This window comes from Rhyacophila brunnea, unplaced genomic scaffold (genome assembly GCF_057557595.1).
Source record: "Rhyacophila brunnea isolate RB1 unplaced genomic scaffold, BYU_Rbru_1.0 scaffold_11, whole genome shotgun sequence".
In the NCBI taxonomy this organism is placed as follows: Eukaryota; Metazoa; Arthropoda; class Insecta; order Trichoptera; family Rhyacophilidae; genus Rhyacophila; species Rhyacophila brunnea.
In genome coordinates, this window is record NW_028232763.1 from 10,967,383 (window position 1) to 10,982,816 (window position 15,434).

General features: G+C 37.2%; 1 protein-coding gene across 1 annotated transcript in view; it reads left to right on the forward strand.

Moving 5' to 3' along the window:
- The window catches only part of LOC147078358 (low choriolytic enzyme-like), a 58,250-nt gene that overhangs the window by 12,418 nt on the left and 30,398 nt on the right, over positions 1 to 15,434 (forward strand). The window contains exon 3 of the mRNA XM_085958830.1: positions 3,186 to 3,373. Within this exon, the coding sequence (XP_085814956.1) occupies positions 3,186 to 3,373 (188 nt within the window). The remainder of the gene's footprint in view (positions 1 to 3,185; positions 3,374 to 15,434) is intronic.

Consider the following 15,434-nt stretch of genomic DNA (forward strand, 5'->3'; position numbering starts at 1 on the left):
GCTTATCTGTAAACAATATACCTACCTATTTTCTCCACCCACTTAAAATTTATCAGTGTCGCCGACAGAGGTAATATTTTTTTATGAAAAAATTAACGTTAATAATGGGTTTGGTTCTGATCTTGGCAACCGTGTGGTTCGAGTCTCAGGTGGGCGGGTCTATACATCCAGACGTAGAATTATTTTGTTACGTATGGGATATTATTTATTGGGCTTACTGAGAATAAAATTAATATTTAATATACTATTCGGTTAATTGTTTTTCGATTCGTATTGTCATTGGGTAACGCATAATATTAACATTAACCATAAAATGACGGATATTTTGGAGAATTGAATCCGTCGGTAAAACGCATGAGATCCAATAATATAATAACGTTTTTAGGGATTTTACACCATCGCCTTATTTTTCATACGCTAAAAATACACGAAAACCCCTTAATTTGACTTCAAACAACGCTAGGGTTCCGCGGAATACCATTTGGGAACACTAATGTAAAAAAAAATCACACTGCCCTTCACCTTTGCGATAAGTAGACGGGCCCTCCAAACATCCTGGTCTGGGGGGCCGCTTCTAGATGTGGGGGCCATGATGTATTCTTACTACTTCATACCTTGAAGCAATATAGGTACTAGTGAAATTTCATTAAATTCAATTAACATGTTAAATATCTTACTTACCACTTACTTCACCATGTTCGATGCTGAAATGATCATTATTATGGGCCTCCACAGAGTGGAGGTTGTATTAACAGATTTTTGTTTTTACGAGAAATCGATGTTAGCCACTTGCTCAACCTATTGGGTCCATATTCCGACTACAAACACAAATTGAAAAACAATATTACTGTATTTTCCAAACCCAAGATTCTAACCATACATTATAAGCCGACGCTTAAGCCGCTCGACCATCGTGGGCGTAATATCTAGTTCTAATTATTTTTTTACGCTTAGGCAACTTTACTGAAAATATTGATTAAATTAATTTATCGGCCAGATACCAACCAAATTACCATTTTTACACAATAATATTTTGTGTAGACAGTGGCGAGTTTAAATACGTGGAGGCCCGATACACCGACCGATTTTGAGCCCCCAGTCCCCTTGATAAAAATGTATTAAAAATCGTAAATGATTACATACAACCATCACATCATTTTACTAAAAATAATTATTATCGAATATGACAATGATGACTGATGATGATACATAATAATACGTATTGTGGTTTATATTTTGTGTTCAAGTACGTATCAGTGATTGTGCTATTAGCTCTATGATGTAGTTTGCCGAGACTTCATTCGGTATGCTTTTGTCAAATATATTATATCCAATTTGTGAGAATACGCATCTTTTAAAAATTTTGGTATAATTTATTAATTATTGTATGATCTGTTTGAAGCGTTTCGAGGCTCCCTGGCTGACGAATAAATTGCATAATCTAAGTCAGGGATAGTCAACCTGGTCCCTACCGCCCACTAGTGGGCGTTCCAGCTTTCATGGTGGGCGGTAGGGGTTTAATAATTTAATTAATTAAATGTAATTTCATCAGACTTAATGCTTCTATGTATGCAAAGTAGGTATAAATAAAAAGATAGATTTAACTACAGTAAGTTGTTTTATAAAGATTTATTCTGCCAAACTTAGCGAAAGTCTGACATAAAGTATTTGGTAAGTTATTATTATTATATGCTTTAACTTACTTACTTGTCTACTATATAAATCGCCATTACTGTGGAACCAGTGGGCGGTTTGAAAAATTTACTATTTATTGACTGATATACAAAAGTGGGCGGTATGTATAAAAAGGTTGACTACCCCTGATCTAAGTCAAAGAAAATTGCTGCTATGTGTAGATAACAATTCGTGTACCGAACCTTTGAAACAATCGTTACGCCTATGGCAAAGATAATTGAATATGCATATTTTACACGCTTTTCTCATGCGCATTGTAATGTCTACCTTTCCAGGTGTGATTGTGATTATTCATGCCGAAATGTAATAAAAGGTTCGGCACACAGCATATCGAAATGCACATTTTGCCTCGCTCATTATAGCTCCGATCTTAAAAAGGACATTCGCGCGCCCATGCACATAATAAATTCGTCTCCCATCTCGCAATTATCAAAGAATTTATTTTCCAACCAACTTTCACACAATAATAAATATGCACTGGGGAACAAATACGCGCAAACAGCGGAGTGGATCCTTGGGTCCGGACCCCCCTTCCTCCGAGGAGCGAAAAAATACAATACTTATATTATTTAGGACTTTGGGTGAATAGAAAATTACTTGATGTTCTCTATCTTCGGGGCCTCAGAAGTGCAGTCGAGCAGTCATAGTCCCTAAAATTTTACTGAACTGCTCTTCCAACCAGGGTCAATATTAATTTTATTTATATCGATATTTTAAGTGCCAAATTTTTATTTAGATACTTTCATCAAAATTGCGACCGCGGCGCTATTTTTTGCAGTTTTATAGGTCGCTACTATAATTTATGGGGTTAAAATGAAGGGAATGAAAATGGGGTTTTATCTAATTAGTGCAGAATACGTAGATAAACCGTTTTAAATTTTATAATATATTAAAAAATGATTAATATTATGTATTTATAATCCACCGATCTTTATCGATATCGATAATACATACATAATTTGAATACCTATTTGTTGAATTAAAAAATAGTTTCTTAAGTACGGATATCTTTAGTTGCACTGATCCTGGACTGATGACAAAAGTCGATAGATATATTATTTTCATCAGTGTCTACAAAGTTTTTTTTTTTACTTATTTTGTGTATTATTCATCAATACTGACAACGGCAGTTTTAGGTTCTTTGAAGCCCGAGGCGCTGATAGGTTTGGAGGACACCTTGCATAAAATGTCTGTGTGATATGCCGCGTTTGAGCGAAATGTCATGATTTAAAAAAACTTTATTTTTTTTACAATTAAATTGTGAAAACTACTCGTGTTTTAAAGATTTTGGTACTTTTTGATAAATCGATCGCCTCGTTTGCTTCATGAAGAACCGTTACTGCATATTGATACGTACATGTTATTTAAATTTATTTGGTGCAAAATATATTTTTTTAATCGTTAGGCTATTTTTGAATGAGATCACTAGCCGTAATCCAAATTCGTATTAGTATAACATATATTAACAGGAGGTAAATTTACTATCCCAGGTGTTCAGCTCCCGTGGGCTGGAATCCCGCAAGAGGTCGCATCGACGTGTCGTTGGGAGGTCGCAACTGCTTGGCCCGCCGAGGAACTGTTCAGCACGAACTCCTGCACGCGCTTGGATTTTGGCACGAGCACTCGAGAACGGACCGTGACTCCAACATCCTCATAAACTGGAATAATATTCTCGAAGGTATGTTATGTAACCTTGATACAGTTTTTTTATTGTACTTTTATTTTATTTCCTATTATCCGTCGTGTCCGTATATTATGTACTCATTTTTATTTAGCATTTCTCAGTGTTTATGATTATGACACTGCCATCTTAGAATGCGACTAGTGAACTACAATAATACATAATATACTACAATAATGATTATTTAATTCTAACGAAGTAGGTACTTATCTACAAATTTAAATCGTAAATATTTATAAATACATAATATGAATAAGTAGGTACATTGATTTAGTAATAAAATTACACAATAAACAAATTAATAAGTAGGATGATATTTTCAACGCGATTTTCATGAAAAAAACAATTATAAAAATTCATATTAGTTTTTTTATAAATTTTATTGTGAAGACATTTATTTTCTCCACTGTGGATAATTTCAATCCTTTATTTATGTTTTTTTTATTATTAATTATTACCTCTCTGTAAAAAAAACATACTTACACTTTTGTATATAACAAACTCTTTCAAAATAAATGTATATGTTCGTATCATCTCATTAGGTACCTACCTAATAATTATGATCTTCTTCATACTTCTCAGTTACAATTAATAAGTATTATTAATAAAATATTATAGTCATCTATAATCGATGTTTATTTATTTTTCTAAATGGCTATTTTTATTGGTTATCTACCTTCAATGATGTATGTGCGCCGGATACATTGCACCGCCGCCGAACGCCTGCTCGCTCCACGCTCGATGCGACCGACGGACGACACATTAAAATATTTTAGCGAACATTCTACCTTCTCGCTGGCATGCTGCCCTGATAGAATTGTGCTGTCAGGAAAACCAGCGAACGCATCCACCCAAAATGGACGGCGGCGTGTTTTGTTCAACATATTTTTTAAAGTTTCATATAATTAAAATTGATGGACATAGAGTACGTATAATATATAAATAAAATTGTTGCTTATTTAATTTTCTATATGTAATACATATTTGTTCAATACGTTAATATCTCTAAAAAATATTAATTACAATAATATTTTTCCTCTACACTCGACAGTCGACAGTGCCCTCTCTATGGTGGACATTTCTCTAAACGTAATAGGTAGCCTATTGACATTGTTGCAAGGCATACAAAATAATGACTACCTATAGTAGTATATGTAGTTTTTGTTATGAGTTATAGGTACCTATAAATTATAAAAGTATAAATAGTTTCATATCTTATCTCATTTTTTTTACATCAATGTGCCTCTAGAAAAATGATAAGGCAGGTACCTACAATAAATTTACTGGAACAAGGTGAGATTTATGACCCAATTTGAATTACTTCCCAGGAAGGAGAATAAAATTCGGTTTCTAAAAAGATTTATGATGGAAGTGAAAAACTACAATTTTGAAAAATGAACGACAATGAAATCTGGAAATAATGGTCTTGACGAGTGGGAACTACACATGAAGTTTGACATGGGCCAATGTCGATTCAAGTGAACTGAAGTGCATTTAATTTTGATGATTTATTATTCCAATACCCAACGTTGTTTTTAATCAAATTTTGAGATTGACCATGTTCCGAATACGCATTTCTTGTTTGTGACTGGGCATTTGTTCTTCATATTCATACCCGACATCCGTACTGATTAATGCATGAAATTATCTCGTATCTGTATCAGAATAAATAAATAAATTTATAATCTACAAGTAATCAGCTGATACGCTGACAATGAATGCAGGCGCATACACAGGGGGGTGGGGTTTCGAGTCCGGCCTCAGAAACAGAAAAAATACTAAAATTATTTAGATGAATGGAATATCACTTCTTCTTCCTCTCCGTCTGGCCTTCATGATTGAAAATTGAGACCCTGATGATTTATCTGTTGAATAGCCTTCGCAATGGATTGGTCTCCCTTCTTTTGGCATTCTTCGATACGCAAGGCGACGACAGCGGAACTCATGAATTGGTGCAACCATTTGAGGCATTGTTTGATTTAATATTCTGACACATCATCTTTAAAAGACAAGACAGCGCGGACAACACAGATGGACACTAAAGATCCTAATATTAATAACTGTTAGACTACGCGCATTCGATAACCAGTCGTGGATGCGACCGTATTAATTCTTAGATGAGCACCTGTAGTTATAACTGCAGGCCAGGTGTTCATCGTTAGATTCAAATTACGGAGTGTCTGGGTATGGGGCATGTACCAGAAAACATGCGTAGTGGGCGAGGTAAATACGGAAGCCAGTGGATCTATCCCGTCTTAAAAATCATAAATAAATAATACTTAGGTATATTATTATATTGTGGATATTTTTTTCTAAATGTAACTACCCCCCCCCCCCCAACATTTTCTTCTGTGTGGCGCGGATAAAATGAATGCAATTTATTTTATTAAAATTTATTTCTTGACGACGCGGACAGCGGAAAAAAAGCACGCCGAGAAATGATCGACACAACTGAGAGCAGAAAGGATATTGTATTAGGGAAGCATGACATTTATGAGATAGCGTGCGAATATAATGGTTATTATCAAACCACATTATCAAACCACATGATTTTTATGCGAGATTTAATTAAAACTTTGATGGAATTCTAATTTGAGCTCGACAACAGAAAATATTATAATAATTCTATCCAATTCCTATTTTATTTAAATATATTTTAAATAATTTATTGACGATGTTTACGAAAGCACCTAGGTGCCTACCTAACAAAAATAACGCTTGGATCTCGATTGGGTGCAGAACGTTAGCCAAAGTATCTCTTTGCAAACATGGTGCCCTAATACAATATCGGCATAACACTCGTCTTGCTCGCTGTTGCAGTCGATTGTCGCCTGTGTGAAATGAGTCCAACCAACGCCATCCGTCAAGTCGATTAGGAACCTACTTCAAATACTTTGAGCTGTCATTTATTTTCTTGCTATAGTTTGATTGAACACATGTTAAAAAACAATGCAGTAGCTTTATACCACCCTAATTAGATTATTCTAATAAACAACATAAGTAATACGAATCGAAAAATATATCCGGCCAAAGAAAATCCACGTCCGTCCGTCCACGAATCACAGAACACCGATATTGGGTACACAAGTACACAAATTCCAAAAAATATCTGTTCGGGGAATCCATACGGATTGCTGTAGCTAAATCACTAGAGCAACATCAGTGAAAGGAGATAGATAACTACTAATTTGCAACATTAAACACTATGGGGTTACCCCAGCCCGGTAACCGATGATACCGAATATCTTTTGTTACTTACGTCAAGTTTATTTGCCATGCATAGACAATTTTGTTTTACTTGCCATATTTTGCTATGGCGATGTATTAGGGCGGTAGAAATGTGTACAAACAAAAGGATGGAAAATTATACTGAAGTTGTTTGGTTTGGTCCCGATAGCGAAAAGATACCGCAGTGTTTCAGTTGAGAACAGGGTATCCGGCAATCATAATAATGAGATGGGTTAACATTAATTTCATATAACAATAATTATTTATTATTAAGATTATCTTTATACATACTCATACAATTATTAGTAAGCACTTACAACTTACAATTAATCTTATCAACTTCATAATAAAATGAATAACGTAATATTATTACTATTGATTTAGAATGAGAGATAGGTACCATGCTAATTTGATAATAATTTGATGCAAGAAAAAATGTCCTGAACAGTTTTTAACCACCAATAATTTTTGGAAACATTATGAAATCAATTACGTAGGTACTCTTTTATATTAGAAATTAGAATGTAGACTAATATATAATTATTAATTATAAGGGGAAGATACTTATCGATTGTTTAGTTGTTTAAGTGGTTTAGGTGCCTCCCACTAGTCCTATATGTCGATAGACATCTCCAGAGTGCACCAATTCTTTTCACAAGGCTGCTACGGCGACTATCGAGGGTAGTTTATCATATTTATGTATTGGGAGCTTAATTGTTACAATAAATTAACCGTCTGAAACGTCAAAAAGTGCTATGTTTTAACAGCACCTCTCTTGGCTGTCTTAACTTTTAGAGCGAGATAGACAATTTTGACAATTTAGACAAAGGGCTCAGTAAAGGCTTCACCTTAAATGGTAACAGAACCGAAAAAAATTGGCCGCTCTTTAAAATCCTTGTGCAATTCATATTTCGCACTATGTAGCGTCCCTGGACACCTCTGCTTACAGCTTTACATTACGCAATGGATCAGGCATTTTATTGAGGATATTTTAATGAGACTTTACTATTCAAGGGACATAATATAATATTTTCTGTAATAAATGCTAGTCAGAGATTTTCTTAAATCCTATTAAATCAGCAAAATGCCTCGACGGGTTTCTTGACGTTGATTGGCAAGCGATAACTCAACGCAGCCATGACCGCCTGTCGTCAATGCAAATTGCACTGAGATGCAACAATCGCAAAAGATATTATTCTCTTTATAGTTGAGCTTTGAGTGCGTATTACACGGATAGATGCCACTTGAGTCTCTCTCGACTAAGTGACCAAATTGTCGCATAACGATAGAATTAATATTTACTGTTTATTACCTACTGTTATATAGACCGGGTGTTGAAACATGCTAGAAAAAAAACATGTGTATATTATCGTAGCAGGTAGACGAATCACAAAAGAAACTTTGTCTCTCTATTATGTATACGAAAAGTACGTAAATTAGTAGGTAGGTAGTTATATTTTTGATAGAAGCCGAGCCCACATCTTGTGAGAATAGCGTTCCCCCTCTTCGACATTCTTAAGGCTATACTTCAGTTGAGGCATGGTCAAAAATACTCTAAAACGATCGTGGCTAGGCGATGCGCGAATTTTGCAAATGACACGTGCCGAACGAAATATAATTTGTCATAAAAATCCAACATGCGTCCATTTAATGTTATGTTTATTGTTATATTACTAATAATAATAGTATATTCATTGACATGTTTTCTTTTTTAAGTACATACGTAAGGTTTTTTAGTCATCTTTACACGATTTAAGAATATTTTCATCTGACGCCATGACAAAACAAATCGACGTGCGGACACCTTGACTTTCCGGTTCCGATTGGCGACTATTGAGAAATTTCGTCCCACCTACTGTTGAAAATTATTTGCCGTTTCACTGGAGTACGCTCTTAACAGCCTGGGTCAGACATGACTCTCGATTGAAACTGACTGAAATTAACCATGACCTTCAAATATACATAATTACACGAACACCAAATAATGTAACAACCATTGTTACAAGTATTTTTCGATCAATAATCGATAATTTCGATAATATAAGGAGAGCAAAACTATATATTATTTGTGATTGATACCTGATGGTAGGACCTAATTATAAAATTTTCCCCTTACAAGAAGTAGGAACATAAATACGGTGAAAACAGTGACAAGTCTACTTTGCAGGCAGAGCATCCAAACCAGTTTAAACCGAAACTGGGTAACCGTATTTTTCTAAATTAACCGAAAACCGGGTAATTTACGCGGTTTACCGACCGAATTTTTACTACGTATTTACTAGGTACGAACAAAAAAATGGAATTATGTAACTATTATGTATTATACCCTACTTAAGGAAGGATATGAGTACAGCCCCAGCACATGCCCCCGGTGGCCGCGCGGCTCAAGCATTGGACTATCACGCCGTGGGTCCCAGGTTCGAATCCTGGGTCTAGCAAGTACATATATTGTTTTTCAATTTGAGTGTGAGTCAGGGTATGGACCTAATAGGTTGAGCAAGTGGCTGACATGCATTTCTCGTAAAAAACAAAATCTGTTAATACAAACCACTACTCTGTGGAGGCCCATATGATCCAATTAGGATCGGACCTGGTCGGGAAAAAAAGACACATGAACAACTAAACAGCGCAGCATGATAACACTGAATCAGCTTGGAGAGGCCTTCCATGTAATATTATCTTTATCGAGGTCTGCTTTGTACCGACAGTGTCAATGCAATATAAATCAGAAATCATTTCTTATGATCCTTCCATTGTGACAAAGCAGAATGAATACTTAATATAATTTATTGATACGCGCAGGGCTTTTGTCCCTGCCTACGATTGTGTTTTCACCATCGGGCAACACAAGAAATGGATAGGAGTGTCCATACAATCTAGATTGTGAAATCATCGAAAATGAATTATTATGATACAGCTTGCAACATTGTCATATTTAAGTCCGTGATGTCCTACCTATTGTCCTAAACCACAGTTGTTCAATTTTACTGTCGAAAGATTAATGGGACATTCAGAAACATCCTTCTTCGTCATTTGGGTATGTTCCTCTTCAAATTACTAAAGATTGAGTGCCAATTTGTTTTTTTCGGAATCTGGTATTGAATACATAATATGTGGCCTCAAATTTCTCTTAATCTGACGCCAAAAACTGCTACTTTCTTCTCAAATCTATACATAACTGAATGCACTTCTGGACTGGTTAGAATGCATGTTTATTTTCTAAATATGTATTGGAATGCCATATTTTTGTGCAATTGATTTCAATAATATTATCATCATCATTAGGGGCGCGACAACCCGGTGTGGGTCCTGGCCTCCTCCAACAGCTCCCTCCACCTGTCCCTATCCAGTGTGGCCGCTTTCCAATTTGGTACCCCCAGAATACGGCAGTTACTGGCACCTCCATCCAACCAGCGAATCTTTGGCCTCCCTCTTCTTCTACGTCCTATTGGATTGCTGGACATCACTCTCTTTGCCGGTTTATGTCATTCATACGGTGCACATGACCTAGCCATCGCAGTCTCCCAATCTTAATTGATTGAACTGCGCTGCAATCTTCTTACAGCCCGTAGAGCTCAGAATTATAATATTAGTGCCATCCCTGATCGGTACATGGCGGAGAATTTTTCTTTCAAAGATGTTATGGGCTCGTTCATTTCGCAGAGTTAATGTCCAGGTTTCCTATGCGTAGGTAAGCACTGGATTTACAAGTGTCTTGTAAAGAGTGCTTTTAGTTCGGCGAGATAGTATCATCATCATCATCATCATCAGCCTGAATCTATCCACTGCTGGATGAAGGCCTCTTCAAGTTGCTTCCACTTCTCTCGGTCCTGTGCATTGCGTTGCCACGTACTTCCGCAGAACTTTATCATTTCATCGATCCAGCGGCCTCTAGGTCTACCTTGTGGACGTTTTGTACTTCTTGGATACCACTGGATGACTAGATTTGTCCAACGATTGTCTCTTCTTCGAGCTATGTGTCCAGCCCATCTCCATTTAAGGCTTTTAATAAACTCTATTACATCGCAAACCCTTGTCTGCTTCCTTATCCACTCATTCCTCTTTTTGTCCTTTCGCGTTATGCCCAGCATGCACCTCTCCATACCACGTTGTGCTACTCTAAGTTTCTGGATCTCTCTTTTACTTAGGGTCCATGTTTCACACGCATATGTCATCACGGGAAGCACACACTGGTTGAACACTTTGCGCTTTAGGCACAGTGGAAGGTCACTTTTGAAGACATTATTCAGGCGGCCAAAAGCACTCCAGCCTAGCTTTACTCTGCGAACAATTTCATCAAATATACATCCATCTATAGATACTTGTTGTCCCAGATAGATGTAGCTTTTCACCTGTTCGAGCTGAGTGCCATTGATGAGGATCTCTTTTTGGCCTGCAAAGCAGTTGAACATGACTTTCGTCTTTGTTACATTTATTTTCAAACCTACTTTGTTGCTTACTTCAGCGAGTTCCTGCATTCTGCTTTGGAGGTCTTCTGAGTCTTGCGAGAAAATTACTATGTCATCGGCAAAGCGCAGATGACTCAGGTATTCTCCATTTATGGGGATCCCTTTGTCATTCCAGTCAAGTTGCCTGAATAAGTCTTCAAGGGTAGCTGTAAATAGTTTAGGTGAGATTGTATCACCTTGTCGGACTCCTTTGCTGATAGGAAATCTGCGCGATGGTTTATGGAGATTTACAGATGCTGTTGCGCTACTGTATATATTATTGAAAATATTTATATAGCGTCCAGGGATTCCTTGTTTTCTGAGTGCGTCGAGTATTGAACATTTCTTTATCGAATCAAACGCCTTCTCATAGTCTATAAAACCCATGCATAGTGGCAGTTTGTATTCCTGGTACCGCTCTATGATTTCTCTGACGACTTGGATATGGTCCATAGTGCTGTATCCTCCTCTAAATCCGGCTTGTTCTCTCGGTTGGTTCTCGTCTAGTACATTTTGCAGACGGTTTGAGAGAATTTTTGTGAACGTCTTGTAGAGAATAGGGAGTAGACTTATTGGACGATAATTTGCTAGGTCTTCTCTGTCACCTTTTTTGTGAAGAATGACAATGCTGGCATTTTTCCATACCTCTGGGACATCCTCTTTGCATATGCAGGCTGTGAACAATTGTGCAAGTACTTCATTTGCATCCTTTCCTGCTTTTTTGAGGATATCTATCGTTAAACCGTCTTCCCCGGGGGCTTTCCCACTTTTCATGTAATTTAAAGCATGGGTTACTTCCCAGGATGTAATTTCGGGAGTATGGTCTTCCGAATTTCCATTTCTCTGAAGATCTAAGTCTATAGTCGTATTGTCAGTGTCATCACTGTAGAGATCGCTGTAGAACTCTTCAACTCGGCTTAACAAGTGTTCCCAATTTCTGACGATAGAACCATCTTTTGCTTTTAGTGCTGTGATTTGACGTTTTCCTATCGACAAGCATTGCTTGTTTTTGTTTAAACTTCTGCCTGCTTTCACAATTGCTTGTATGAGGTTTACATTGAATTTACGAAGGTCTTCTCTAATCTTCCTTCGGAGGGTTTTGCAAAGTGATGAAAACTCCATATCGTTTTGCGCCTGTCTATCGCTCTTGGTTTTCCTTCTCTGCTCCATAAGATTCAATGTTGCCTTCGAAAGCTTGGTGGAAGGTGTAACTTCTGAGCTTTTTACGCCTGTTTTTTCTGCACATTGTAGAATAATATTCGTTATATCCTCCGCGTTGGATAGGGAAACGGTTTCGTTCTCATCTAAGAAAGCCGATAGTGCATTAGTAGAGATAGTATGCGGGACTTAAAATGTCTTAACAGGCCAAAGTACTCGTAGCAAGTTGTTATAAACATATTGTTTAAAATAGTTACTTACCTACCCCTGTCGTTCTTTTGATAGATAGAATAGATTATAGAATAAGCCGCCCACATAATAATACGCCCACGGTGGCCGCGCGGCATAAGCGTTGGACTATAAAGCCGTGGGTCCCAGGTTCGAATCCTGGGTCTGGCAAGTACACATATTGTTTTTCAATTTGTGTGTGTCAGGGTATGGACCTAATAGGTTGAGCAAGTGGCTGACATCCATTTCTCGTGAAAAACAAAATCTGTCAATGCAAACCTCCACTCTGTGGAGGCCCATATGATCCTATCAGGATCGGACATGGTCAAAAAAAAAAAAAAAATAGAATAAGGTTCTTCTTTCACATATTTCGTATCATCAATAGCTGACCAGGCTGCAAAAAGTTATACGTTTTGTAAAGCTATTTACTATCTATTAATTAGGCGATTTCTTCTCAATGAAGGCTTAACGACCATATGTGAACCAATTAAATGAATTAAGTGCCGCGTCGTGATCTTTGAAGCTGTGCCCTCTCTATCAGGCAGAGGGATCTTTAGTGAGGGACGAGGGTCATACAGCTCGCACACAACAATGGCTTTACGATCAAAAATAGGATGCAATAGGTCCATAATAGGTCTCTGCTTGCGTTATGACGCGGAAACTTACATTTCCTGTTACATAATAATAATATTAGTATTGCACTGATTTCGTGAATCGTTAAAATCTGCTAAAATGGCGGCATATTGTCATTCAGAAAGGCACGTGGGTATTGAATAAACTATACATACACACTACATACCTACACATTATCTATGTATTGCATAATACGCATTATAATAATACCATGCGAATGTAAAATACACAGGACAAACAGTGACGTCCCGTGAGGTAGGGGGCGGCAATCACTCGAAGGGCGGCAAATCGAGGAGAATATAGAAATAGGTATCTTAACTCAGTAATAACGAAAATATCTTTCTATTAAAAGATTGAGCTCACTGATTGGAAACAAAATGTATTAATTAACATAAAAGGTTTAACAGATCTGATTTTTTTGTCGGGTTCGCGATGTCTAGTTTACTTCCGTTGCCCTTGAACGTCACATCCTTGATGACAAGCAATGACACGCCGTACATATTTGCGAATTATATTTGAATTATAGGTACGTACCTACATATTGACGTAATTAATTTATCCAAATATGTTTGCCAGTCATTCGCGAGTGTTCAAAGTTGTCAGGTGTATATTTAAATGTATCTGAAACCATGGACACGCAATATTGTCTGTTGAAGTAGGTATGGCATTTAAATTAGATTTAGTGGTATATATTTTGTTAGTAATGTATCCATACAACACATTTCTTATATATTGGAGTCATGAAAGGATGATAAAAAATACTGTATAAAAAAGGGCCAGTATTTTGGCGCTGCTTAGGGGCGGAAATTTGTCTAGGGACGTCATTGAGGTCAAAGTAGCACCGCAGGCGATTTTCTATTTATATCAGTGGTAGGTATTTGTACGCACATAATTTAATTTCTCGGAGGACTCTGTGACTATAAGCTCCTGTAACTGGGACTGGGAGACTCCTGCGCTTGCAGGATAATCAACTACTGTCAATTCGGTTAACATACTAAAAACCTAGTGTCAAAAAAGCGTATACAAACAAAATTATTTCACAATTCCAGAGCTGTCATTGCATTAACTAAAGTAAAATTGGCACACTAAAATTAAAATCTTTATATTTCCAAGTAATACATAAGTGCTGGCGGGTCTCGTGGTGCAGCGTGTAAGGTGCTGGCATTCCACCCGAGAGTTCTGAGTTCGATCCCGGTGAGAAGTGAGGACACAATATTTATGTGTTTTTCTCAAATCCTGGGTGTGCCCGCTTATGGAACTCGAACGAGCGGAGCTGTTTGCCAGGGTCCGTCCTCACACGGGCCCAATTGGACATGGAGATCTGATAGCGACCGAGGCCAACTTTGCAGCATTCGAGAAATTTGCAGCGTCGTATGGGAAGCGGCATAGTCCTGACTCCTCTGTAGACTCATCCATTGCAATTCATGACACTCAGTATGCGGGTACATAGGGCGCTTAACGTCGGCGGACAGCAGAGCCAGTCCAAAAACAAAAAAAATCTTTCTTAACTTTCTTCTTTAAGCACTACGGTGCATGGTTGCAGCATCAGTCCCGTGTGGCTCCGTCTCGAGACGGAATGAGCACTTAAAATCACTTCTTTCAGATACGTTTAAAGCGTCATGGAAAGCGGCCGTGCATATCCACGGCTGTGAATATATGACGGGTGGTGTTGGGAATTTTAACGTAGTACCTATTTGTTCAAAATTACTAACAACTACCTTGTACGAAAAAGCAAGGACATGGTTATTAATAATTCTAAAACAATAAATACACAAGTCCCAGAAACTTTCACAACTCGTCAATATTGTCTAGTTTAGATAGGTATTCTATATTAGATTTATTCTGGCTGCTTATCGTTTATTTTTTAAGTAGTAACGTATCATTATCATTCATCTTTAGCAGCACCAAGGTGGCATCTTATTAGCGTATCCTGGAATTTAGATGACAATCGTCCTAGAGCCTAAGAGCGGCATGCACAATCTAAGATTTCGATCGTAAGAATAAGTCGCCGAAAAGCATGACTTAACTATAGACAATCCTGAGTATAGAGTTAAGGCATCCTTAACCATAGACTACTTTTGTTATGAACACGCCCCCTTCTGTATAACCATTTACCACTGACAGCTTCTAGCTGTCAAAATAAATTCGCATGTCTATAAAACAGTGCATACACTCAAATTCATTTAACAATGTATCTCAATATGGATATTGATAGTGTTAATTCGTTTGGCATGTACTTGCAGAATATTATTTTACTTTTATACGCCAGCCCGCAGAAATACAAGATGCCAGGGGATAGAATGACACTTGACGCTAGTGTTTGTGCCTGTGGAATCACGTATAATGAGTTATAACGGACACAT